The 27,946-nt window shown below is 43.6% G+C and overlaps 1 protein-coding gene across 7 annotated transcripts in view; it reads left to right on the top strand.

Annotated features, from left to right (window-relative positions):
* METTL24 (methyltransferase like 24) overlaps nucleotides 1-27,946 on the top strand; it is a 174,950-nt gene that overhangs the window by 16,640 nt on the left and 130,364 nt on the right. For 6 of the 7 annotated variants that reach the window (XM_060616381.3, XM_060616379.3, XM_060616380.3 and 3 more), the window contains exons 2-3: nucleotides 16,965-17,063; nucleotides 24,313-24,452. In XM_060616381.3, coding sequence (XP_060472364.3) covers nucleotides 16,965-17,063; nucleotides 24,313-24,452 — 239 coding nt within the window. Of the gene's footprint in view, nucleotides 1-16,964; nucleotides 17,064-24,312; nucleotides 24,453-27,946 lie in introns of those variants that run through there. The other variant, XM_081795773.1, reaches the window with a different exon arrangement.

Below are 27,946 nucleotides of genomic sequence, written 5' to 3'. Positions count from 1 at the left end.
ACTGAGCCACCCAGGCGCCTCCCAGGATACCCCACTTATAAACAACTCTTCCCAAGCTTACAAAAGCTTGCTGCGTCATTATCCTAGGTGGTTCTCATAATAGCCTTATGAGTGAGATGGTTGTTATTTCTTTTCTACCAAGAGGCACTCTGTTAAATTACTGCTTCAAGGTAAATAGAGGTTTTAAACCAGGTCAGATTTAATACTCTTTCTACTCTATACTATGCCCTACATCCATGCTGAAATCTGGATCTCAGAAAAATATGTTGATTACTATAGATTTTAGGTTTGATATTAAGGCTTCTTAGATATTTTCCAAGTCAATTAATATATTTTAAAGCTTAATTTTAGCTATTTTGTCAGGGTGGAATTTCAAGCATGCTTTCCATTGCTTAAGAACAAATTTGAACTGATTGTATAATTATGATAGGGAATATTCTTTTGAATAGTGAATATTCATTTTGTACAGAAATAGTAAAAAAAAAAAATGGCTTATTTAACTAATGTGCACTTATAGGACATTAACCTCAATCAGAAGCAGAGAGCTACATCAGTTTGGAAACCTAAGTGTTTGACTTCATTTTGGTACCCTGGATACAGAGAATTGTTTTGGAAAATCTGAATGCCTGGGCCTTATTCCTGGACAGGGAATGTTCTTATTTATAAAACCAAACCACTAGCATAGATTGAAGTCTGTTTACACATATAACATTGTGTCCTTTCTCATTATGGTGATATGTTGAGACAAGGAACAGGAAAAAAAAATACTATATATATAATTTTGTTACTTAAAAAATATAGGTAAACTAGGATGCTGATAATTAAAGGTACATATGTTTGGTCAAGCCATTAACTTAATAGAAAAAAACAGATCAAAAGTGCTCTTAAGGTTTATAAATTAAAAAAAAAAAAAAAAACCATATAGGAATGGGAGAAGTGAGTAAGGGAAGTTGGAAATTTAATTTTCTGTGTCTTTTATTCAAGAAGTTTTTGGATTATAGTTATTTTGAAGGCAAAAATTTTCAATTTAAAAATAGAAGGGTAGGGGCGCCTGGGTGGCGCAGTCGGTTAAGCGGCCGACTTCAGCCAGGTCACGATCTCGCGGTCCGTGAGTTCGAGCCCCGCGTCGGGCTCTGGGCTGATGGCTCGGAGCCTGAAGCCTGTTTCCGATTCTGTGTCTCCCTCTCTCTCTGCCCCTCCCCCGTTCATGCTCTGTCTCTCTCTGTCCCAAAAATAAAATAAAAAACGTTGAAAAAAAAATTAAAAAAAAAAAAATAGAAGGGTAGAAATAGGAACAGATTGGAGTTTGGTGGAAAAAAAAATTAGAGACAGAGAAAAATACAACAGGGAGGCTCTGTGTAGGGAATTCTTATGTTCAGTTTCTTCTCAAATTTCCTGTGGCTTGTGTAGACAGGAGTTACAAAATTTGATGAAAACAATCCGATGGAAGCCATGGACAAGCGTTCCAGAATCACGAACATCTGTTTGCACACACATTTGTTTGCAGTTGATTTCAGGGGGAGCATGGGCCTCATGAAGCCCTTAATCTGGGAGTGGATCAGAATCGGGCATAGGAGTTTGCAGAATACAGATACCTCTGCCTCCCCTGCCCCAGGCCTCCTGTGAAGGACCACTCCTCCCTCACGCGGGTGGGTGCCGGGTTAAGACTTGTCAATCATGATTGGGATGGTTGACTCCTAAACCTGGTGGAGAAGCATCCGCAGCAAGTGTTCAGGGTTTTTTTTTTAAACGTTTATTTATTATTGAGAGACAGAGTCAGACAGAGCACGAGCAGGGGAGGGGCAGAGAGAGAGGGAGGCACAGAATCCGAAACAGGCTCCAGGCTCTGAGCTGTCAGCACAGAGCCCGACGCGGGGCTCGAACTCACAAACCGCGAGATCGTGACCTGAGCCGAAGTCGGACGCTTAACCGACTGAACCACCCAGGTGCCCGGCAAATGTTCAGTTTTAAGTGAGAGCTGCCCCAGTGTGATGGCCTTTTGTCTCCTGGAATCACCTCACTGCCAGCTGGGCTGAGCCTCAGGAGGTGGAGCCCGGGGTCCTACCCAACAGCCTGGAGGGTGGGGCCCACACCAGCCCACGCCTGGACGTGGTGCTGAGGCGGACAATCCTATCCATGGCCAGTTCTGCCTTCCTCGGTCTCCTTAAGCTGCACCTGGGAGAAGAACCATGTTTTGTTTTCAGGGTAGTAGCCAATGGCTCCTCCCTGGTATTGATTTTTATGTTACCTCATTTGTAAATAAGTGCTTGTTTTATATTGTAAAAATGTTGAATGTCAAAAAAAACCTTTTTTTAAGACAGAAAACTTGGTAGCTTCTTGAGAAACAAACATAAAAGAAGTTGCGGTCATCTCTTCGACTCTTCTGCCTTGTCCACAGTCCTGCTTTATGTTTGTATTTCTCCAGTTACACACTGGCATTAGTCTAGCATCTTTCTAAGTTGATCAATAACATCGCCCTGTCTCTGTGTGCGTGTGGAATCTCTACAACCATTTATTTAGCAAGGTGAGTAGAAGCCTCCTATGGAAAGTCACTGATTCGCGGTAATTGGTCAGTTATGTAGAAGGTAGTTAAAGCAGTGATTAACAAAAAGCATACACACAGTCTGCTTTAACTCAAAACACGCATGCACATTTGTTTGCCAGTCTTTTGTTGTGAGTTTGGCTCCTGATTGGAGTTCTGGTCTTTCTTGCAAAAACCCATCTGAACTGCATCACCCTTTTCCAATTTTGGTTTCTTCAAAGTGGGGCAAGAACTTAACACTTGTGAGGCAACCTACGTGCAAAACACCTTTAGATTTCAGTGATTTTGTTACTCCGTTTTACACTTGCTTTACTCATACCTAATGCAACGGCATTTAAAAATAGTACCTAGCTTTTATTGACTTGGTTTCTGTAGAAAAGAGAACTGTTTTCTTTCTGTGCACAGGTTTCATCAGTTTACCTAATTTTAATTAAATTATAGGAGTTCAATAACTTGTGCAACTGATGTAAATTGGTTTGGGAACAAACCAAGTCACTCCTGGTGAAAATACAGCTACACTGGTAGCAGCAGGAGAGCACAGGTAGAGACGATGCTGAATGTCCATTGATCTGACAAGTTAGTTTTTTTTTTTTTAATGTTTATTTATTTTTGAGAGAGAGAGAGCATGAGTGGGGTAGGGCAGAGAGAGAGAGAGGGAGACACAGAATCTGAAGCAGGTTCCAGGCTCTGAGCTGTCAGCACAGAGCCCGATGCAGGGCTCGAACCCACGAACCGTGAGATCATGACCTGAGCCAAAGTCAGACACTTAACCGACTGAGCCACCCAGGTGCCCCTAACAAGTTAGTTTTGTAGAGAGATTAAGAATGCTCCCACTGTAAGAAATGTTGAAGAAGAGCAAAACTTCACATGTTTTCAAGTATGTTGGAGTTACTTTATTTGTAAAATGAATTCCTACAAGGAGGAATGCATTTGTTTACCTTTAAGAGAATCTGCATGCATAGTTGTGCAGGTGGGATGAGGGGGACTGGACCAGTTATGAACAGAAGAGGCATCCCTTCAAGGCTTTGTGGGATCGGCCTTTTGAGTCAAACATAGTTTTGCATTTAACAAATAAAATTGACTGTAGAAAGTGTTTATAGTTTCGAGGTTACAGGTCAACAGCTTTGGGATTATGAAAACAAACTTTATATAGTAGAAAAATCTCAGTTCTCTTCTTAACAAATAGGTTTGGATAACACCTAACTTGATGATTTCAAGGTATAGAATATATATGTACAGGTTCCGATTAAATTTTACAACTGGTACATAAATCGTTGTTGCCCTTTTTATCTATCACACATTTAAGGTTGATAACTTGATTCCATCTAAATAAATAAATAAGTAGTATTTATATTTGGCTAGATTGAGGTATTACTATGAAACCCAGCTAGTGGATATCCCTACTTTCATCCAAAGTTATTTAAAAAAATTGTCCTCAATCCCAAGAATTATGTCATGTTCTTTCCTCCCTGGCATTTAAATCAATATAAAAATGTCCCTTGGAATCATTTATGTGGGGGGACTGTAAACAAAGTAAAATACATGGTGTTCTCATGAGGTTTGTAGTCTGGTTAGAGAAACAAGACCAACGTACTTGAAACAGATTACAGCAAACATTTGATTAAATATAAAATGAGAAATGCAAGCAATAACTGCTGAAGAACCTGCTTTGCATAGTTTATCTTGCACATAGTTAAGGCTTGAGTGAATAGGAAGTTTGGGGGAAGTACATGAGACAAAATAAGTGGAATATGAACTGACTAGTGAATAAAAAAGAGGATTGTTGGTAGGAGAGGAAAGGTATGTTCAGGACAAGATGCACTTAGGGAGCAGACCAGAGAATAAGGTTTGTTTTATAATCCTAGAAGGCCCTATAAAATCCTAAAAAGTTCCTTATAGTATTTATATGAGCACCTCCTAACTTCTCTGAGTCTTGGCAGTGAATTATCTTTGATTATACTTCTTTTCTTTCCCTGGGAATATCCATAAAACCAACGTTCTGTTATAGCCTACCATTCAATCTCTAACGTTGTGGCATTGGGAGAGTTCTGTGGGGATTCATATCCAACAATGATAACCATCTTTTACCTAGTGCCTTGTAGGTACCTGTATCAGTCAGGATAGGATAGGTTATGCTGCAGTAACAAACATCCTCAAAATTTCAGTGGATTAAAATAACATATAAAGTCTATACTAATAGGAAAAGTATAAACTTCCTATGGGGAAGATAAAACTCTGAGACCTGGGCTGGGGGCTGCATAATGTAGCAGAGCAAGTATGGGACTAGTTGCCTAGAGGTCTGGCTCTGAGTCACAGCCCAACTCCTCCTACCTATGTGACATCGATATGTCATTTCATCTCTCTGAGCTTGATTTTCTTCAATTATATCTTGATATCTTGATTTCTTCAATTATAATATGAAGGAGTCTAGCTCATCCTTAAGCTCTCTTTGAATACAGTGATTCTCTGCATGCATAAAACAAGTAAAAATAAAAGCTAGAATAGTTTCTGTCTTCTAGATTCTAGAATGTATTTCCTTTTTTTTTTTTTTTCTACATGTTTATGTATTTATTTTGAGAGAGAGAATGTATGCGAGCAGGGGCGGTGGGGGATGGCAGAGAGAGAGGAGAGGGAGATTCCCAAACAGGCTCTGCACTGTGAGTGCAGAGCCTCAGGAGGGCTTAAACTCACGAACATGAGATCCTGACCTGAGCCAAAATCAAGAGTTGGACGCTTAACCGACTGAACCACCCAGGTACGCCTATAATGTGTTTGCTTTTTAAGCTCTTCCAAGATGTTTGTTTGTTTTTCTTTAACATAAGGACTGCCAGTCTTTTTTTCTCATACCATTAAGAAATATGGTCAACATTTTCATCAGTTTAGATCTGCTATATTTATTTGCCCAATTTGTCCCCTTTACTCTTGTTATTTCCAGTCTGAAATGGGGAAGGAGACTGGGCCAAGGTCGGCTGCCACATTGACGGCTCCACTTCTAACCTCAGGGATTCTTGCTCTCATTCACCAGAGAGCTCTGAGTCCAGAAAGTTCCATGGTGGCAAACCCAATTGACCTCTATAAAGGTCTGCTTCTTTCAGCAATGCTTCATGTTCCTAAAAAGGGCCAGTTAGTGATAAAGATTGTAGATCTTTCCTTCCATTTAGGCTTGAAGCTTAAGTGCTTTTGGTTCCAGAGTTGTGCAACGAGCTTGCCCTGCCTTGTGTTATACTGCTGGCAGCCTCCCATAGATGGAAAAGAAACATTTATTGGGCTGCTTCTGCTTGTCAGGCACTATAACTTACAGTGCATTCAGACAGAAGAATGTTCTATAAATACAGGATCATGAGAGGAATGTCCCAGCACCAGAGTCTTATTTTTAATTGTCAGTAGGATTCACTCAGGCTACCTAAAACTATATCACAATCAAAAAGGACTAGAGAGTGGCCGTATGGACAATATGAAAATGACAAAGATTTAATAATGAGTGAAAATGTATTGAAAACCCATAAATCATACATACGTATGTGCATACGTGTGTAATTGTGTGCAACTGATGGCTTGTATTCAATGGGGTGTGATAGCCTCATCAGAAAACTGATGATGCCCTTGAACCATGTGCAAAATGGTGGGTGGTTTGGCTGGGCTCCTGGACTCTGCTGTGCTCTTTTCCTTCTACCTACCCTGGGCTGTCCTACCCACGGCAGAGGACCTTATGCCTTGCCTGCTTATGCCCTTTCTCAAAGGCACCATACAGTGTCTACAGTTGATTTCCAGGAAAGGTTTTGCTTCCCACCCATGTGCTGTGCCACACTCGGCTGCTGTTCCATGTGTCAGCCTTCAGGGTGGCTGCAGGGTGCCGCAGCTCTGTGACTCAGATGCTCAGTGCGGCCTCTTGGATACATTCTCTCTGCCACGACCCCTGTTTCTCCGCACTTGGTGACTCTGGGTGACACATGTTAATTCTCTTTAGTAATGAAAATCACATCTTGTTTAGACTCTAGAACTGAAACCCTTTCTCTGTAAAATTGCTCAACAGCACTGAGCTTTACCATTGACAGGCATTCTGCTCGACATTATTCCCCAGAGCCTCCTTAGAGGCTCTAGGGCTGGGAGGCTAATGGGGCATCCGTATGGATGTGAGTGGAAGTCTTGGGATTACAGTGAGGGAACCATGGGGAGATCTGTGGGCTGGCCTGAGGATTGAGGACCAATGTGGGCTGAGAGGCACCAAAGAGGCCTTAGGCACCCCTCATGGACAACTCTGGGTCCCAAGTGACTTTGTGGGGAGGATAGAGGTAGCTATTCAGGTATTGGGGGGAGTATCCCCTCCTTCCTCTCGTAACCCCCTTTCCTGTCTTCCCTTCTTGATTCCTTGATTCCGTTCCTTCCATTCAGGTAGTTTTCTTATTTTCCCCACCCTCTACTTCTCCTTTGTCTTTGACAGCTACTCAGGATCTAAGGATCCTTAAAATGGGTTTATAGGGGGTGCCGCAGACTTTCTATCCTGAGGCTGACGATTCGGGAGCTGGTGAATGTTTGGGGAGATGTTAACTGGCTGGAGTTTTCTAAATGAAGTAAGTCCACGAACTCCTAGCAGATGTTGATTCAGATGATGTTAAGCTTCTAGGAAATTTTTGAGTTTATTTATTTATTTTGAGAGAGCGATTGAGAGCAAACAGGGAAGGGTAGAGAGACGGAGAGATAGAATCCCAAGGAGGCTCTGCACTGTCAGTGAGGAGTCCAATGCGGGCTTGAACTCACAAACTGTGAGATCATGACCTGAGCCGAGATCACGAGTCAGACGCTTAACCAGCTGAGCCACCCAGGTCCCCCAAACTTCTAGGATTTTGACTTCCAGAGGGTCTGGGTCCCCTATATGTTTTGAATAGGGCATGCATATATGTGGAAGTGTGTGTGCATGCGTGTGTATATGTGTGTGTGTTTGTGAGAGAGCTAGAGAACACGAATCCTTAAAAATGTGGTTAGTGTTGTTTTCCAGTTCCTGTTTGATTTGTTAGGCAACCTTTCTTCTATAATCTTACAGACAAATGAGACTCCTCCCTCCTTTCCTGCTTATGTGTTACCCCAGTGAGAAACAGGATTTGACATTTGAGTTCCTACTCGGCATGTAGATGCTGTGTAGTTTCTATATCATGAAACCAAATGAGAGCCTCTGCCTTTCACTGGATCTATCCAGGAATTTGGCTGCTCTTTCTACTGTCTATGAGAAAAACCTAAAATACAATATGTTTTATTCTTTTAGCCATTCCCTCGGGGGTTCCAATCTCACCCAGACTTGAACTATTTTGACACACATGCACACACACACACACACACACACACACACACACACACAGAAAACATGGTGAATTTAAAGATGTCGGTTGAAGAACAAAACCCAGCTCAAATTTGTTTGGTATTTCTTTCCACCTTACCAGGGTAACTTAGAGATTCAGTCTAGAGCTGAGCGTCTTTTCTTCCTTGTCCTTAATTCCTTCCTAAAAGTTATCAGGGCCTGCTTGAATTATAGTGCATTTTTTCTTGTCAGAGTTGATTTGATTTCTGGTTCCCTTGCCTCCCAGCCTACACTCTGTGTAATGCTGCAGAGGCAGCAGATTGATGGGGAAAGGATTCAAAATGCTGCTCTGCATTTGGGTTTCAGCATGTGTGCCGTCTGCTGCCAGAGGCATTTAGCAGATGGACTTGGAGAGGTAGGACTGTGCCTCCACAGGGAGGGGACCTCTGGGGAAGAGGTCCCTAGGGGAGGGGCTCTGCCTTTCCCACCTCGCCATTCGGACCCTGACCCACCACCGAGTCGAGTCCATCACGAGATGATTAGACTCGGCTTCTGTCGTCATGTTCAGTTTGGAACAGTTTGCTTATGATGTGTGTGGGCAGGGATTTCTTGGAGTCTGTTTGGGGCTCGCTGAGCTTCTTGAATCTTTAAGTTTAGAGCGGTCGTCAAATTTGGGCATCTTTTCAGCCATTCTGTCTTTCAATTTTGTTTTTTCCTTTCTGCACTGCATTCTTACTCTTCCTCCTCTGGGAGTCTAATCTGAAAGTTAGACCTCTTGATATTGTCCTACAGGTCCCTGAGGCTCTTTTTACTACCCACCCTCCCCCGCCAAAAAAATCATTTTTTTTCTCTCTGTTGTTCAGATTGGATACTGTCTATGGATCTGTCTTCAAGTTCACTGACCTTTCCTTGTGTCCTATCCATTCTGCTGCTGAGTCCATCCATGAGACTTTTATTTTGGTTATTGCATTTTTCAGTTCTGAAGTTTCCATTTGGCTCTTTATATCTTGTATTTCTTTGCTGAGGCTTTCTGTCTTTCCACTGGTTTCAAGAATGTATGTCCTTGCTTCTTGGAGTTTTTCTAGAACAGTTGCATTTAATTTTTTTCAAATAATTCCAACATTTGTGTTATGCCTGTATTGGCATCTGTTGATTGTCTTTTTCCCACACCAGTTCGGATTCTCTTCATGTGCCGAGTAGTTTTGGGTTATATCCTGGACATTTTGCATATTGTATTATGAGACTCTGAGTCATAACTCATAAACTCTGAGATTAAATACCATAGATAAGGTTGATATATTTGTTTTCACAGGCAATCTGGTTGGATTGAGGCCTCACATTTCAGCCGGCCTTCTGTGGATCGTAATTTCAATATCAGTCCTGTTTTCAAAGTCTTTGCCATGTTTTTTTTTTCAGACCTCTCCCACATGCATGCCACCCAGTGTCCAGTCTGGGACCCTGACCTAAAGGTCAGTCGGCTTGGCTCCCAGAGCCTTTGGTATGCTAACAAGGGTCAGATCCATGTTCCTACAGCCCAGAGCTTCATAAACCACTTTATGGGGTTGCTTTCCTTTTCCACGATTTTCCCAGTATTTTCCGGTTCCTTGTGGTTTCTGAACCCCTGACCAGAAAGGGTGGGCTTTAGTTATTCCTGCTCTACTCATGCTGTACTGCATACCTCTGGTAACTGTGCCTGAGTCCAAGGCCAAGATAACAGAAGAAAGAGACAGAAAACACTCGCTGGGGCATTTACCCCATCCTCTTGGGGTGATAGCCACAGATAAAAGGGTGAGCTGCCCTCTCCTCTAGAGTTTTGGGTGCCTGTGGCCCCCTTGCTTGACTTCCATCACTGCAGTGGGATGGCCCAGGCATTGGGATGCTAGAATAGAGGGGGAGAAAAGAGAGAGAGAGAGGAAAATGAAGGATTTTCTCACTGTCTCTGAGCCTTAGGAGGCCCCTTCTCTGCTGGAGCCTGAACTGGAGGGCTTTTCCCGATGCTCTTGGTCTGTGCCAATGCCCGCTTCCAGTGTGTGGCTGTCTCGAGCAGAGGCCAGGAAAGAGGACCTCAGAAGAAAAAACAATGGTGACCTCACTGCTTGTTCAGTGGTACTTTGAATTCTGGTCTTCTTCTCCAATCTGCCTGTTAGTGTTTACTTTTCAGATTCCTCAAATCACTGCTCTGTGTGTTCTGTCCAGGTTTTAGTGCTGATTCAGTGCAAGACACAGGGTGGGGGTGTGCTTACACATCTTATCCAGAACTGAAACTGAGATTCCTTTGTTTGAATGACATTTTTGCACCGGGTACCTGAATTTCAAATGTCACCACAAAACGTGTAACTGACCCCTGCTCTTTTTGAAGCACGACTGACTGAGAAAAAGGGCCTGAGCATGCAGAGGGGAATGCGTGTTCACTGCCACCCCAGAGACTCACAGAGCCCTGCACACTCACTCAGTCCAAGTCCTAAAGACCGTGATTATCTGAGGATGTTACAGAAAGGTTGTGGCTGATGCTTACATGCTCTCAGCTGTGCCTGGTCGCATGCCCTGCTGGGGACTGACTCTACAACTCCCACAACTCCCTTCTCCTAAAAAGGAATAAATAATTTCCTTCAATCGTTGTTTTCCTGCCCACTAACGGATGCTCTTAATTAGCACAAGATTGCAAAATAGATATATTTTTCTTGTTTTGGGCTTGTTCCTCCCAGAAAGCTTAGGCTTCCCCGACATTGACACGTCAACACATGCTCAGTGGATGGTTTAGTTTGCCTCAAGGACTCACAACCTTGTTCTTTTCCACAGAAAAGACGCAGAGCTTCAGTTGTTAGCCATCTCTCCCGATATAAAATTGCTGGTTCTAAAACCTTTCTGGAGCTTCCTAGTTGTGAGAATGTGCACTTAGGAGTATTGCAACTTTATAAAAATGTCCCAATCACTCTGCCAATTATCCAGCATGGTAAAGAAACACCCTTTACATCACTCATCCTACAATTTCATCCCTAAAGACCTGTCGCATTGAAGTACAGAGGAATGGGCCATTAGAAGCCTTCCTTTGGCTTATGTTTGTATTTTACACAAATATGTTGAAAAATGTGCAATAGTGGTACTGTTCCTTGTTTGACAATTTCTACGGGAGCTACTTGAGGTCATTCATGGGTGTGGGGAAACTGCCTACGAAAAAAGAAGCCGTTATTCCACATTTCAAGACAAGGAAAGCTTTTGCACCAGGCGGAATTGATGGCTCTCTTTTCTAGGTCATGGGTGGGTCTGCTTTTTTTGTAATAACTTTTTTTTTAAATGCAGTCAGTTTTGCTTGGGGCTTACGGTCTCGAATTAATGCATTTCTATTATGTGCATACGTGTAGGCTGGTAGGCAAAAGAGCATGTTAAAACATTGCTTTATTTCTTGTATTATCTTTTAATAAAATCTTGGAATTCAGCTCCTTTGGCTTGAAAGAATCATTTTTGTTTTCAAGAAACAAATTTAATGCTGAAATCATAAGTCATAAAAAATATCTGAAAGCCTCATGGCGATGCTTGTGGTCTTTTTGAGACTGACTCAGTGATCACTTTTTGCCCTGTGGAAAGCAGAATTTCAGATGTCTGCAAAATAGCCTGAGAGCGACATGAGTTCGCGGTGTATATCTTTTGCTGTCCTAAATCGTAACTTTTGGAAATGTTTTCTATGCACTCAAAACATATTAGAGGAGGCCGGCTCACTTTTCAATGCACATTGCCTGAAGAAAGTGGCAGATAGAGCCTTGACAAACAAAGTGGAGGCTGCTTCCTTGCCTCAGAAATCTGGGACCTTGTCTTCCTTGTGCCGCTTGTCCGTGCTCGGGGAGGGGCTCCTTTATAGGAGTGGCCTGGTGGTTCAGGGAGCAGGACCTTGGACTGCAACGGAGTAGAGGGACCCTCCTCCCTGGGTTGGCTCAGGAGGAGGCCTACTTCTTGGTGGCCGCTCATTGTGTGTGCCCCATTTGACATTTTAGCCCAGGTCTGCTGGGGACAGACAGACCGCCTCAAATGACAGTATGTCCACCCCCTTCTGCAGAAGCAGCTCCTTTCCCCATCCAGAGGGGAAGCGGGGGTGGCAAACAGGACTGGGAATCCGTGTTTCCACCTCCTGGGAGTGATGGGGGTAGCCTCGTTCTGGCCACATGATATTTGCAGCATGTGGGTAATAGTGTATCCTGGCATTTAGGGAATGGTTTGGGGGTGAAATCATGACAAATTTTCTTAAAACACAAAGATTTGGTGGGTGGGTGTGTTTGCCTTGTTCTACTTAATACCGGCCATTGGTGTTCTAAGGTGCTCAGAGAGTTCTGCGTGTGGGATGTTTGGAGGGACAAATATTGATGTATGTACCAGAGAATTAAGACAAATGATAATTGAAAGAGATGATAAAAGCTAGTGGTTTCCTTGGGGTAATAATCACGAACTGCTGTCAGACTGATTCCAGGAGGAACATTACTTTATGTGAAGTGTTTTTTAAACAGCTCGAGCAAAGCAGTAAGCCAGAGCATTTCTGGGGCATCTCTTTGCTGTATATTCCTATCATGTCTCCACTTGAGATTCCTCAACGGATAGTCGCTGTTCCAGCTGCCATGTTGAGCTTCATCGGGGTGGACAATCAGTTGGAAATGAGAAATATGAGCTTGCAGTCAGGACCTTGTCTGTGGATTCTGAAGATAATTCTATAGTCCTGCTATATGGATTCACCATTATTGATCTGTGAAGTTATTTTTATGTGTTAGTGAAGGGTGAGTGGCTTCTGCTGTGTTTAAAGGTGTCTCTTTCATGAAGCCTTTGGGTTTCTTGCAGTAGAGACAGATTTCCGCAATCTGCACTTGTGTTTTTGGCATTTAGTTTGGAGCTATGTTTACGTCCTCGATCTCTTCGTGACCCCACTTACCCTATGGAAATTTCCATCAGAGCTCCTATGAACTTCATTGCATTTATTGGGTTATAGCTGTATTAAATTGTAACCCAGAGCCTGGCACAAGGCACAAATGCCCACTGAATCAATGGATGACTCCCTGGTCGAGTCTCATTGCTTCTTTCCGAAGAATGCTATGCAGGAGACCTTCTATTTGTCTCTCCAGATCCACCATCCACTCTTCTCCTCCTCCTCTGCACCCCCAGAGGCTGACTTTGCATGGACAACCATAGCCTCCCTCTTCTCTGCCTTCTCTTGGCTTTGACAGTTGGTGTGCATACATAATAGGACTGGATGTGACAGGATTGGCTATGTTCCTTTTTGAAAAAAAAAATTTTAATGTTTATTTATTTTTGAGAGAGAGAGACAGAGCGTGAGCAAGGGAGGGGCAGAGAGAGAGGGAGACACAGAATCTGAAGCCGGCTCCAGGCTCCGAGCTGTCAGCACAGAGCCCGATGCGGGGCTCGAACCCACAGACCACAAGATCATGACCTGAGCCGAATCAGACCCTTAGCTGACTGAGCCACCCAGGCACCCTGGATTGGCTTTGTTCCTTTATTAAATGCCTTCTCCATAAAGTTTCCCTCTCTGGGTTCCATAAATTCCTCTTGCTCCTTGCGGCTTAGGATTTGTAAAGTCTCTCTGGTGCTACCTGTCATAGATACTGCATTATTCGTTATCGGTTTCCTTAAACCCTGCCCACGCCTTTATAAATAGTCTATTGAATTCTTCTTGGATTAGCCAGTTGGAAGGAGCCTATTGTATCCTGCTGGAATCCTGGCTGATATTTGCCCAAGTCACCCAGATGACAAAGTTAGTTATAATCTAGATATCATAATCTTGCATTATTTCAAGTAAACAGTCTCTTCTAGGCCAGTCTGCCTCCAAATTCGAATCAAATATAGCAGGGGTCAGCAAACTACAGCCTGCAACCTATTTTTGTAAATGGAGTTTCATTGGAACACAGCCACGACCATTGGTTTACTCACTGTCTGTGGCTGTTTTGAGCTACAGCAGGGGGCGAGGAATTGCAGTGGAAACTGTATGGCCTGCAAAGCCTAAAATATTTGCTGTTTGGCCCCTTATAGAAAGAGTTTCCTGATCCCTGATTTAGAGGAAGACCATGATGGGTGAACTTTATCATTTCCATCAAGAGGCTCCTGGGCCAGATGCTGGCACACTTGTGAGTGGCTGCGTGAGAAAGACATGGGGAGTTTTAAACCCCAGACCTGGACAAGCCTGCCTGAAGCTCTGCGTTGCTGTGCAGACAGCGGGGGCGACCTGGAAAGGCACTTTGTCATTTGATGCAAGGACATGACCAGGCACAACTGGGAGGCGTTTGTACTTAACTGTGCTTATAATTTATGATTTCATAATTCAGTACTTCCTGAAAAGAATTGCTCTCCCTAATTTTCAGCATTTACCTGCCAAAGTTATTTTGTGTGTCTGTCTCTGCCACCAGACTGTGCACTTCTTGGGAGAGTCAAGGTTTTTTGTTTTTTTTTTTAACGTTTATTTATCTTTGAGACAGAGAGAGACAGAGCATGAACGGGGGAGGGTCAGAGAGAGAGGGAGACACAGAATCTGAAACAGGCTCCAGGCTCTGAGCTGTCAGCACAGAGCCCGACGTGGAGCTCGAACTCACGGACCTCGAGATCATGACCTGAGCCGAAGTCGGTCAAGCGACTGAGCCACCCAGGCACCCCGGGAGAGTCAAGGTTTTATTCGTATCTGTGTTGACCAGTGTCTGGCACAGGGTGGCTGATGCTCAATGAATATTGTTTGACCACATGGTAATCACCATCTACTTCAGAGAAGAAAGGAAAGTAGGGGGGTGGCAGAAGGTATTACCTGGGAAGATATGTTAATGTTCTCAGGCTTTCTCTGATTAGACTCTCTGCCTGATCAGCCTTCACAGAACAAGACAGCTATAAGAAAAGGCTGCGTTCCCAGAAAAGGGTGCCCCTCAGGGCAGACTGGCTACATAATTTGTGGGGCTTGGTGCAAAATGAAAATGTGAGCCCTCTTGTTCAACATTTATTAAAGAATTTCAAGACAGTGTCAGCAGAGCATTGAGCCAAGCATAGGCCCTTCTTAAAAAAAAAAAAAATTTAAGATTTTATCTTTAAGTAATCTCTACACCCAGCATGGGGCTTGAACCCACAACCGCAAGATCAAGAGTCACACGCTCCACCGATTGAGCCAGCCAGGCGCCCCCAAGCGCAGGCCCTTCTAAGACTGCATAGGTTGCACGCCCATGAAACTGGCAGCTGAGAACAAGACAGCCTGTGGGAAATCAGTGAGGATTCCTTAAGTCTAGAAAGCTGCAGGGCACTTAGCTACTACAAGGAGGCACGGACCTGTCTAGACGGTAAGACTGTGGGCTCTTGGGCTTTGTGCCACGATGTGAGGCTAATCACATCTGACCTGGAATAACGCTTATCACTTACGAAGTGTCCACATTTATCTCAGACCCCCATGCCAGGGTGGGCTTCTCTTCCCCAAACTCACACACCTGGCTTGATGCTGACTGACCTGCTTGCTCCCCCACTCCTCCTAGCTTTTCAACCCCAGGTCACCCAGGCCACCCCATCCAGGGGCAAACCCCCCACATTTGCACTAAAGTATATCAGGGCTAGCCTGTTTAGGTTTTTTTTTTTTTTTTTTTTTTTTTTTGGGAGGGGGTGGGTGACAGACAGTTCCTGTCATAATACCTAGTCTTAGTCTGTTTGGGCTGTCATAGCAAAATGGCACAGATTGAGTGGCTTATAAAGAACAGAAGTTTATTGCTCACAGTTCTGGAGGCTGAAAGTCCAGGGTCAGGGTGCCAGCAGAGTTGGTTTCCAGTAAAGGCCCTCTTCAGGGTTGGCGCCTTCTCTCCAGGTCTTCACATTGTGGAAGGGGCTAGGGAATTCTGTGAGGTCTTTTTTAGAAGAGTACTGATCGCATTCAGGAGGGCCCTACCCTCATGACCTAAGCTATTCCCAAAGGCCCCACCTCCTAATACCATCACCTTGGTCATTAGGATTTCGACCTATGAATATGGGGGAGGGGAACACACACATTCAGATCCTGGCAATATCTGAGTGAAGAACAATGTGTATGCGTGAATGGTGCATTTATCTGTCCCTAGAACCTTCCCTTGCCTCCTTCTGCATCATAAAAGGGGGTTTAAAGGCCCAGTCTAAGCACTGCGGGAACCCCTGTGCCTAGACACCCAGCGTCTTTCCTGACTCCAGACATCTACCCTCCCAGCAGATGGGGCTTCTCTCCCCACCCCACCCCCTTCCCCACCCTGCACCCTGAGCGCTATTCTCCCCCTGAGAATCACAGCAAGGCTTTGGAAGGTTTCTAAGTGGTGATAAGTACAGGTGGGGGACTTGGAACTCTAGAAAGGACTTCATGACTAGTGCTTCCTTTTGACTAGAGGGATCCCACTTGCGTTTCTTCCAGACCACTGCGATGCCCCAGCCCTTCATCCCTCCCACCACCCTTGCTGCAAAAGGAGGCCTAGCCTTCATCTCTAACCACTGTGCTCATCGGTGCTCCTCACGTCCTCTGCTGAAAGGCAGCAGCCCCTTGCTAAGAGGCTACTCTTGTCAGCCTTGGTGGTGACAGCTCCGGGGTCCTCTCCCGCAGGTGCACAGCCCCAGATGCTAGGCACACTGAGATCTGGAAGACTGAGTGTGGCTGCCCTTGTCTCCCTGTGCTGGGGAAGGCACCCAAGCACCCAAAGGACTTCAGGCTTTTGCCTCGACAACATAACTGGCCCTTAGGGAGGCTCATGGTTCTGAAGCTCTAAGCTTTGGAAACTCTAGTAGATAGAGGAGTTTTTCTTCGCATGGGGGAGAGGCACAGTAATACAAAGCCACAGTTGAGAGAGCCTGATGGGGTCAAGTGGAGTTTATTTTTGATCAGAAGAGTCAGACGTCCCCAGGCCTTTGCAGTCTTTTGCTTAACCTGGTAGCTGGGCTTTCTCAGGCCTTGCTTGCTTCCGTGTGACCGATGTGACTGTAATGACAGCAGCTCCGAACCCACTCCCCACCGCCTGTGCACAGACATGTTTGTTTTGCAGACAGTTAAAGCGGCCAAGGAGCCTAGCTGATGCTCTGTGTCCATCCCACCCCCACCCCCACCCCCAGTGCCTCAACACTTTACGCATCAACCTGTTTTCTGTTTTCTGTCTTCTACAGCATCCCCGGTGGCATATAGATCTCCAGCCGTGGGCAGGACCTGCTCAGTCCCTGGATGAGGAAGCCTTGAGGTTTCTGAGATACATCAGCACCACTCAGGTTGTATTTCAGATGCAATTGGATCTGGAGACACTCTAAAAGATATTGATCAACCCCCTTTCAAAAAGGATTCCATCATTGAGGGGGTAGGAAGATTCTCAGGGACTCCTGGTGGGGACTTGATAGGGACATAGTTTCTGAGGCCTCAATGCTTACATTTATCCACTTGTTTGAAGGCAGATAAGATGCCTTCTATTTGCTTCAGCATCTTCTGCCTTCCAGGGGTATTGTCATCTTGAAATGTTTTAATGATTCATCCTGACGTGTTCTTAAAGATCCACTTTAGCAAATTGCTTTGGAAAACCATTTGAGGCGACAGATTCACACCCGTGAGTGGGCAGTCAAGTGTGTCATAAAACAAAACCATCATCTGGAGGTTCAAGTTCCATTTTGGATTTGGAGGAATCTGCCTTTTTGCTTTTCTGCCACAGATGCTTGGTGGACAGGGCCCCGCTAGGCCAGGGAGCAGAGGGGACATTGCAGGCGGTCCAAGAAGCTAATGAATCCAACAGTACTTTGTTCTTAGAGCATTTAAAGTCATTATGGAGCATCGGCCTTAGTGGTGACTTAACACATTGTGGCAGCTCCTGCCGAGGCTGAGCCTGTGCCCCCGGCAAGTAAAGGGACTGTCTATTAAGGAGAGTCTATGGCTCTTGACACGTTAATCAGGAGGTTCTGTCCTCAAGTAGCCTGATCCTGGGGACAGAGAGACATAAGAGAAGATCAAGGCCTGAGGGAAACTTTGCCCTGGATTAAGTCGAGGTGTTAGTAAATTAGAAACTCACACTGCCTCTAAGGTACCTAGGCCAACTGGGGAGGTAGCCCGTGGAGCTCGTGTGGCACTGAGGGTCTCAGGCTCTTTTGATGTCCCTTCAGCCCCCTGGCATCCCACTTCTTCTCCCAAACCTTGCTGGCAGCAGAGCCCGTTTTTCATCTGTGGAGAGAATATGTTTCAAGGTCTTTAGAAGACTGGGCGTAAAAGAAAGTCCCATTTCTCATATAATGCAGTCAGACAATTGGATTTTAATGGTTGTCACCTAGACATGGAAGTGAAAGCTTGTTGAATTAATCGCAAGTTATGGAATGATAAATTGATCCCTGTGCTTTACATAATTTCATCTTGTTTTGCTGCTGCAAATTAATTTGGTGGCCACTCACAGATTTAATTAAGGTGCTGAAATTTTAACGTTTTTTTTTTTTTTTTTTTTATTTATTTTTTTTTTTATTTATTTTTGGGACAGAGAGAGACAGAGCATGAACGGGGGAGGGGCAGAGAGAGAGGGAGACACAGAATCGGAAACAGGCTCCAGGCTCCGAGCCATCAGCCCAGAGCCTGACGCGGGGCTCGAACTCACGGACCGCGAGATCGTGACCTGGCTGAAGTCGGACGCTTAACCGACTGCGCCACCCAGGCGCCCCAAGGTGCTGAAATTTTAATTGTACAGTTTGGTTTTTCATGAAGGATGAGAAGCCCGACCTCTTGACTGTGACTTTAAGAAACTCTTAAGACACCAGAGGAAAACGAGAGGTGTTATACTTATGAGTTGGGTTTGAGAACTATGGGCTCCATCCCCGCCCCAAATAAATTGACCAAGTAAAAGTCTCTAGATTCCATTTTATATGTATTTCAGGTTAATGTTCTGTAACTTATAAAAGGCATATTTACTTAGAAGAAGCTTGTGAGGCACGAAAGGATTATTTCAAGCCCCTCTTGGATTTTCCCCCGTGAGTTATGAACTGAGAGGAGAAAAATTTTGAAAAGAAAAGCATCCCACAATGCAGTCTGAAGTGACTCTGAGCGATTTATTTTGTTTCTCTGTTTCTCAATGTTGCGATCTTGAAAAGGATCAAGCTATTAAATTCTTCCTTAGGTTTCTCCCAGTTCTGTGAGCTTGTACTATGCCAAGAGTAGTGTAGGATCAATATTGACAAAGTAGTTTTGAGCACCTGCTTCGTGCCAGGGATTGCAGCTAACCAACTAGTTGAGAAAGTAGATACATAGACATCTTATTCAACTTGATGAGTGCAGTTGGTTTATGAAGTTCACTAGAAGGATTTTCATCCTCCAGAAAAACTGAGATAAAGCTCTAGACCTCACAGTGATTTTGTACCCAGGGGTCATTTTACCCAGGTGAAATGCTGTGCTTTTCTGCACATCCAGGTCACCGGGAAGCCAGCACATGGGAGCTCATCAGAGATGACATTAACTGACTCTTAATCAGAATCTTTTGCTAAACAGTGTTCCTTCCCCATCTCTATGTAATGCAGAGGTTTTTTTTTTTTTTTTGTCTTTTTTTTTTTTTTTTTTTTTTTTTGGCTCTTTTAGGAGCTCAGGCTTCCCTTAGAATTCATCTCGACAATGAGAGCCTACAAAACTGGAAGAATATTAGAGTCACTATTACCTAAAATTTCCGTAGTTAGCAGTAGTGAGTCATAATGGCAAGGGGGAAAAAAAATCCTTCGGAAGGTACTAAAGCAAATTCCACCACCATTCTCTTATGCTACTTAAAAAAAAATCATCTCCCTCAAATCTGTGTTCAAGCTTGTACAGCAAGGCCCAGCATTTGATGTGTTCATCATTGATTTACTCCTTCTTCAATTCAGCAGGCCTTTGCTGAGCACCTGTTCTGTGGTCGGCACTGCCTGGGGTATAAAACCTGAATTCAATACATACGCGTGCTGGCAAACAGCTAGGATGCAAGAGAGTTGTGTGTTCTCTAACACGGGTGAACAGATGGGTGGGGGAAGCTTGGAAACGGAAGCACAGGGCCAGGGACAGTGTGGCATTCGACTGCAGTGAGATGGCACACTTGCGCGCTGTGTGTCCCTGATGGCATGATTGGGGACCTGAATTTTTAACGAAACACCAGAGGATACGGTGTTTGGTAGAGTGTGCACAACGTCAAGTGCAGTTTAATTAGGTATTGTTTTCTAATGTGAAAGACCACGATTACATCGCTGAGTTCTGGAGTCGATGATACACTGTTTGATGCTAACAAGAAATGGTTAAGTCATAAACACAGTGCTCTGTTCTAAGGGAAGGCTCCAGATCCAGCTTTTTATGGCCACCCCCAAACCATATGCCTCTGGGAAGCAGGCCTTGCGGCACAAAATTAATCTAAGCAACAGTTGCTGTTTTAAAAAAGAAAAAGTAGATTTTAAAACATTATCTAACTACCTATCTAGCTATCATCTAGCCAGCCAGCCAGCCATCTCTCCATCCATCTATCTATCTCATCATCTATGCATCTATCTATTTGTAAAAATAACATAAAAATCCAAGCCCTGGAGATGCAGACTTTACGACTTTGTAACAGTAGTATCTGTTATATTTACTGGTACACACACACACACACACACACACACACACACACACACACGGATAAAGGCAACAAAAATACAACTCTTTCCTTAGATATTGCCTTTCAAAATAATGGTATTACATGAACATACAGTTGATCATTGAAGTGATTCTTGCCAGAAGTCCCCAAGTTTTAAGGGCTCTCTTTGCCAGATTTTACTTATGGGGTGCCAGAAATTCTATTCCATCTTTTGCGATGCCAAATGAAATGAGAATAAATTAATCCCTTTAAGTGGCACCTGGCTGGTGCCATAAGTGGAGTATGCGACTCTTGATCTTGAGGCTGTGAGTTCAAGCCCTGCGTTGTCTGTAGAGATTACCTAAAAATAAAATCTTTAAAAAAAATTGGTTTATCCCTTTAAGTTAAATAACTAAAATGCATTTCAGAAAGCATTTTTTTTTCTGGAGTTTCTTCTCCTTTGTCTAGGCCTAATTTGCTTTTGCAGCTAAAATCACAAGGGGAATTAGAGAGAGAGAGAACGTAATTACTGGAGTTAGAGCTTAGCTAGGAGTTATTGCCCTCACTTATTTTGCTTACGAGAGTTTATTGAAGCCCTGGCCATAAATCTTAACAAGAAACTTTGAAAAATCAATATTTAATTAATTTTTAGGAGCTGAATTTTACTGAGTGCTTCTAGTTGTTTTGCAAAGCTAATGTCTATCACTGAGATAGTTAATATGGAAAAACTCCCGTGTTATGTATGTTTGAGCTAGGAGTGGAAAGAGGAACATTAGCAGAGAGATTGAATGGAAAAGAATGTCTTTCCAACAGGGGTATATCTGTGTAAGATGAAATCTTTGGAAGAAGAAGAAATGCTTAAAGGGTCACCTTTAGTGGAATAAAACTCTACTCCCCAACATCGGCAAAGTAAGGGCAGTTGAGCCTCAAAGCCCTGAATCTTGACCCTTAATAGTTATCGGATTCTTGGAGGCCTCTGGCTAATTGTCACTGCCTGCCTCTCTGGCTTTTTGTTAGGGGCCGGGTTGCAGGGGCTGCTGTTTTCATGTTAAAGCTCTGGCCCAAGCATAAGAGACTCTTAAAAACTGAGAACAAACTGAGGGTTGATGGGGGGTGGGGGTTGGGTGATGGGTATTGAGGAGGGCACCTTTTGGGATGAGCACTGGGTGTTGTATGGAAACCAGTTTGACAATAAATTTCATATTAAAAAAAATAAATAAATAAAGCTCTGACCCAAGTGGAGCCTCTTCCCTTAATTTGCTAAGGCACAGATGAGGCCAAGCTGGAGCCTTCCAGTGGGGCTTTACAAAAGGGTTCCTGTAAACTCACAGGACTATCCGCATACGAATCACCTGGGGCAGCTTATTAAAAGGCATGTTCGCAGGCATCAGCCTCAAAGATTCTGACTTTACAGAGTGGGACTTGAGAATCTGTATTTTTAGGTGCCTCCCAGGCCTGTCAGAATGTAGGTGGGCCATACCTTGGGAAACATGGTGGGAGAGGCGAGAGTTAAATTTTAATGGTGTTAGGAGGGAGTCATGAACAAGAACCTGTGAACATCTATATCATGTTCTGTCATTATGGAGATTCTTAGGGAGAAGTGCACACAAAGAAATGGGAATCGTCAGACCACTTTAATAAAAATACTCCAGGAAGCTGACCTAGAGCAAATGGTTTAGGCTTATGAGGTCCAGGTATGCTTTAGGGGCCTACAGAACTGCCTCCCTCCCTCCCTCCCTACTTACCTGCCTACCTGCAGGGGTGAGAGGAAGGGAGAGCATCGGACACAATGACAATGAGGGTGCTGATGTTTAAGGTGCAGTAACCCGCCCACTAGTAAGACAGGCCCACCAAACACATTGAACTTTAATTAAATTAGCAGTTTTTCCTCCCTTGGTGGGTGAGTGGGGACTAGGATATGGGCAGAGGCATAATTTCCATGTCTTTGTGGGTGAATCATAGGAAATGAATTATACAAATTAACATGCTGATATACCCAGTTAATAAATGTATTCTGTAATAGTTGCTTAAAATTCAGTTCCATTTTCTGTTATTTTTTTCCTTTAAACAGGGGTCATGGGTAGAGAAGTAGAAAGACATTGGTGAGGGGCAAGAATATATATACAGGGTTTCACATTTTAGACTTCCCTCTAAAATGTCCAAATCCTAGCAATACGCTCTCTCATTCATCTCTCTAATAAATAGTGCTGGATAATTTTGCCAGGCCAGTAGCCCTTGATCACAGCAAAAGTACGGGAGATGCTGAATCAGTTGAATAGGCTACATGTATATACTCTTTTCAGATTAGAATTCTGGAAACTCTGTTAAATAAAAGAATTGGGCAAACCCAGAATATCTTTTAAAACATTTTTATTTAAAAAAACTTTTTTTAATGTTTATTTTTGAGAGAGACAGTGTAAGCGGGGGGAGGGGCAGAGGGAGACACAGAATCGGAAGCAGGCTCCACACAGAGACTGATGCGGGGCTCAAACTCTTGAACTGCGAGATCATGCCCTGAGCCAGAGTCGGCCGCTTAACTGAGCCACCTAGGTGCCCCCAGAATATCTTCTCTTTTTTTTTTTTAAATTTTTTTTAACATTTATTTTATTTTTGAGACAGCGAGACAGAGCATGAACAGGGGAGGAGCAGAGAGAGAGGGAGACACAGAATCTGAAACAGGCTCCAGGCTCTGAGCTGTCAGCACAGAGCCCGACGCGGGGCTCGAACTCACGGACCGTGAGATCATGACCTGAGCCGAAGTCAGACGCTTAACCGACCAAGCCACCCAGGTGCCCCCAGAATATCTTCTTAAGAAGAAAATCATTTGCTGTTATATTTTCCAATGAGTTAAAGCAATGAACCTCGGACCACCCTTTGCACCCAGAATGGTCTGTTGTCTGTGACGTGACAGCCAGAGCTGCTGCATGATTCATGGAGCATCATGATGGTGATGGGAGTTTTGAAGGATTAGGGGGAAATTGATGTTCAGTAAGGTGCTGCTGGCCACAAAAGAACACCTTGGCCACAGAACCTGCTTTCTTTGGTTCCAGCCACCTCAGCGTGCACACTGTGCCAGCCTCAATCACAGTGCATTTGCTAAATGTGCATTTGAAATCAGAGACTTGCTTCTGCTTGATTTAGATACATGTTCCCTTTGGTTTCCTTATCTAATTTTGATGGATGAGTTAAAAGAAGTGCTTTGGTTATAGCTCAGGAAGAGCTTCCTTTCTTCCTGCGTGGGGCTCTCACTCTTCTCCCCTAGGAGGAAGCTCATTAGAACAGTTTCTCACAAACAATACGGTCTTGGGAGCAGGGACTATGAATTAATTTCACTTGACCCTTGATCAGCTGTTTACCTCGGATAACTCATGCTACCTTTCTGGACCTCGGTGGCCCCAGCTTATCTGCCTGAGATAAGGAATTGATAATCTGTATCCCTCTGAGACCCATGGCCACCATTGGATCTCACAACTTCTGGTAGAAACACCATGGATTACAGACCTCTGTGTTTTGCCAGCACTGTTCTCTACGTCTGGAATGCTCTTCTTGATCTCAGCATCTTGGTCAACTTCTGTTCATTCTCCAGGACTCACAAATCTCTGCAAAGCTTTTTGGGACCCCTCCTTTCTGCCACCTTTGCTCCTGACCTGTTATCCTTTACGTACTCTGTGCATATGGCTATAGCAGCTCTTAACTTCCCTTCAAACCTGTCTATAGTCTCCACAAGGTTCCTTATAATCCAGTATTTGGAGTTCCTCCGAACATTTGATAGCAGTCTTGTGTTTCCCTGGGGGAGAGGAGTAGTTGGCAGTGGAGAAGGACATAACTCTCCTGTTATGGCTTTCAGGGACTGAGAAAGCAGTAACTCCCCACCTGCCACTTATCATCCAGCTCTTTAAATTATTCACATTGATTTCCAATCCTTACAGATTGCATGCAATCACATGAGCACAGACAGCCTAGCTACTGACTCCAGCCCTGCAAAGAAGCCTTGGTCAGTCTGTCTTGATGACAAGTTTGGCTTAGCTCATCAAATCCGCAGCAAGCGATGCCGCCTCTACTCTTTAGGGTAAGTGCATTTTATAGCAGAATACCAAAACGCTCCTGCAGGTGGCCAAGGCTATTTCAGTAACACAAAGTTATGAACGTAACAATGTGTAACAGGTGCTATACTTTGCCTCCTACACTTTGTTTCAGACTCATGTGTCAGTTAGGTAACTGTGGGCACTTGCGGGTCACCAGAAGCCGCCAGGCCATTTTCTCTCCCATTCTGCTGGGAGTGAATTGGCAACTTCAGATTTCAGTATGACGATAATCCTCTTGGCGAAGCCCGTGGTCGCCAGCTAGAATTACAGCATCCTTACTACGAAGAGAGAGAATATTAAGAATTAAGGGGGGGGGGGGAGAAGAACAGCAAGCATATTGGAAATTTTTTACACATTTATGAGGAGTGACCCAAGACGAATGGCCACTGTTGGATTTTTATGGTTTGTGCCAATGGTAAATCTGTGTGTACATTTACATTAAAAAGAAAGAAAAGGGAATTCTTGTGAAATCACTGTGATTTTGTCGAAACTGTAGGAAATAATATTCAGTTATTCAGGCTGAAAATGACCTAAGTGTACAAATGGATTTAGAGGGATTTTTGTAAAAGGGCGAATATAAAATAATGCGACTATTTCATGAAATATATTAGGACTTGCATCCAGTTCTGAACTTATAAAAATGTATCTCAAAAAAAGGGGGGGCAGGAAAGAGTTGTTTTTATTGGGAACACCCTATTCCGTAGACTCTTTGTGGAAGCTGTGTGGTTAGATTCTCCGACAAGGTCCCCAAGGTCCATTACAAAAGCACTGGGGACCCTAACAGGTGTCCTATGCCTGTTTCTCACTAATCGCTTTCATCATCTCGACGATTCACATTCAGGCACATGAGTGACAACTGCTAACCCAAATCCTAGATGATAAGGGTTGGGGGCAGACGTTTGGGTCTGTGCCCAGAGGATCACCATCAACATCAGACTTTATCAAACAAGAATTCTTAGTTGTAGTCACTGTGGACTTTTTGTAAAAATGAACGGTTCAAGTAAGAGTCTCAGGATAATGGAAATGTGTATCAGTGGAGCTTGGGACGCAGTAGGCACTCGATATATATTTGCTACATAAATGATTGCTCTAGGTAAGGAGAGCAGGGAGAGTTGCTGGTTATGCTGTGATTTAAACCGGGAGGCTGAGGCTTAGGAAATTAGTTGCTCAGCCACTTGATTAGAACAGAGGGGAGCCCACCAACTATGCTTCAAGATTGTAGAAAGGATGGGAAGTTTTGACAGTAGAGTTTATTTTGTATCATATTAAAAATGCATGAAAGTAGGTCATAAAAGTAATTGCAGAGTACCACATGCAAATTGGAGATCTCAGCTTGGTCCTGTTTTCTTGCTCTGAACTGCCTTTATAGTTTACTTATTATTTTACACCCTGGAATAATTTTATTTAAAGCCTATCACTGAGTAAAATGAAACTAGGAAAGCTGTTGCCGGGGGGGGGGGGGGGGGTGGGGGGGTGGGGGGGGAATTTTTAAAATTCCTTTTTGCTTTCCTTGTACTTCAGAGCCATTAGATAATTTTGTTGTAAGATTTCAGATTACTTCCTGTAAAAAGGTGGTTTCTTATTTTCATCTAAATGTTCACTATTCAAACTCAACGTTGTGAAGAGCAGATAAGAACAATTGAATTCCACTGGGAACAGACGTGAATAGATTATAAGGGCCAACATTTGATTCAAAACCTAAAAATGCTTAATTGAAAACAGGGAACTAAAAATATTTCTGATGGGTAAAAAAAAAAAAAAGGAAAAGAAAAGATGTTTTGGATTGTGGTTGCACACGTTGATTGCACTGTTATTCAGGACTGAGGATCAGGACAAGCATACCCCCTTCTCAGGTGAATTGCTTGCCTGGGGGCAGGTAAATAGCCAGCTGACATCTCAATTAATAATGAGAGAAGAAAGAGACTCAGCCCAGAAGTGGCGGTCCTAAAATGAGGCACAAGAACAGGGAATGTGGGTCATGGATGGTCAGCATTCGGGAGTAGTGGGGTAGTTGAGAGATGGGCAGGGAGGGCAGGTGGCAGGTGGGTCATGGGGTCCCTACACCAGGCAGTAAGTGCTCGAAGCCCCAGGGCTTTGGCAGCAGCAAGACTATGCCACTTCTGTGCCCAGTCATTCCCAGGTCAACCAAGGATGATTGATAAAGCCATAGCTTGGGGTGTCCTTTCTAGAGAGGAAGAAAGGAGTCGGAGGACAGATGGACCAGGAGACAAAGGCTGAATGTCCTGCCTTCTGATCTGTTCCCTACCTTTCCTCCACCCCAGGAACTGAAGCAGGAGTCACTTCCACCTTATTTCAGAGTCTGGAATGTCTTTACTAGGAGTCAAAGCTCTTTATTCCACATTTAATGTAAAAGCATTTTTTCCGGGAGAGTGTACTCTGTGTGAAGTTCAGTTGAAAATTAAAATCAGATCCTTTTCAACCTTGAAATGGGGTAGAATAGACCAATTAAGATACGGGAAGTTGCTGTACAGGAAGGTTATGTTACAGAGGAAGGGGAAGAGAAGAGGAAGGAGAGGTTGTGTGTTTAGGTGATAATATCATGTACTTGACCTCTTCAGCCTGCGGTGGTGGCTGCTCTGTAAGTCTTCTCCTCTGTGACTTGGAGGGGGAGGGTTGGGGAGGGTGGTAGCTAACACGAATCGGGAAATATCCCCGATTTTATCCTTCCTGTCAAAGACTGTTTTTTCAGAGGTGGGAGTGAGAGTGGAAAAGAAAACTTGAGAAGAGACAATACATAGGTAGTAAATCTTCTTCACCTCTTTTTTTTAGTTCTCTGGCTGGTGGTACCATTTGGTTTCAAGACATAAATTCTCAGCATAAGACAGAAGAACATTTGATAAATGACACATGGTTAGGCAACAACTAGTATCTTACACAGAAAAGCTGGGACTTCCAGGTGCCAAACATTTTCAACTTGTAATAGTTTAACACAGCAGGTGCTCATAGTATACATGAATGAGGAATCAGAAAATCATGGACCCAAGGATCCTTTTTAAATAAATTTTTTTTCCTAATCACCACTCCCCCATGAAATTTTAATGCCAGAGATAAACTGTATATCTTTTTATGTAACATATGCATGTGTGCTTTATATGTAAAAAGAGGAAGAATTGTTGACTCCCAAGAATGGATTTTTGCCCCATTAGGGATGATATCATTCCTGTTGATAATATATGTTTTGGACAAAATCTTGGCATTTCACGCAATGTTATTTAATAAAAATTAATAATTTATAACATATTTTTTATCTACTATTTAGTGTCATTTATGCTTTGAAAAACCCAGAACAGACCATGAAACTCCTGGGAAACACGATTGTCTTACTTCTTCCAACCCTGATGCCTTCAACGGTCACAGTTAGAAACCTTTCCTGTATCTGGTTTTATTTATTTTTAGCAGCTTTGTTGAGCTATAATTCACATACCGTACAATTCACTCTTGTAAGGCATACAATTCA

Source organism: Panthera onca, chromosome B2 (assembly GCF_046562875.1).
Source record: "Panthera onca isolate mPanOnc1 chromosome B2, mPanOnc1 haplotype 2, whole genome shotgun sequence".
Taxonomy (NCBI): domain Eukaryota; kingdom Metazoa; phylum Chordata; class Mammalia; order Carnivora; family Felidae; genus Panthera; species Panthera onca.
Note: the sequence above shows the minus strand (reverse complement) of the source record. Positions and strands in the feature narration are given on the sequence as shown.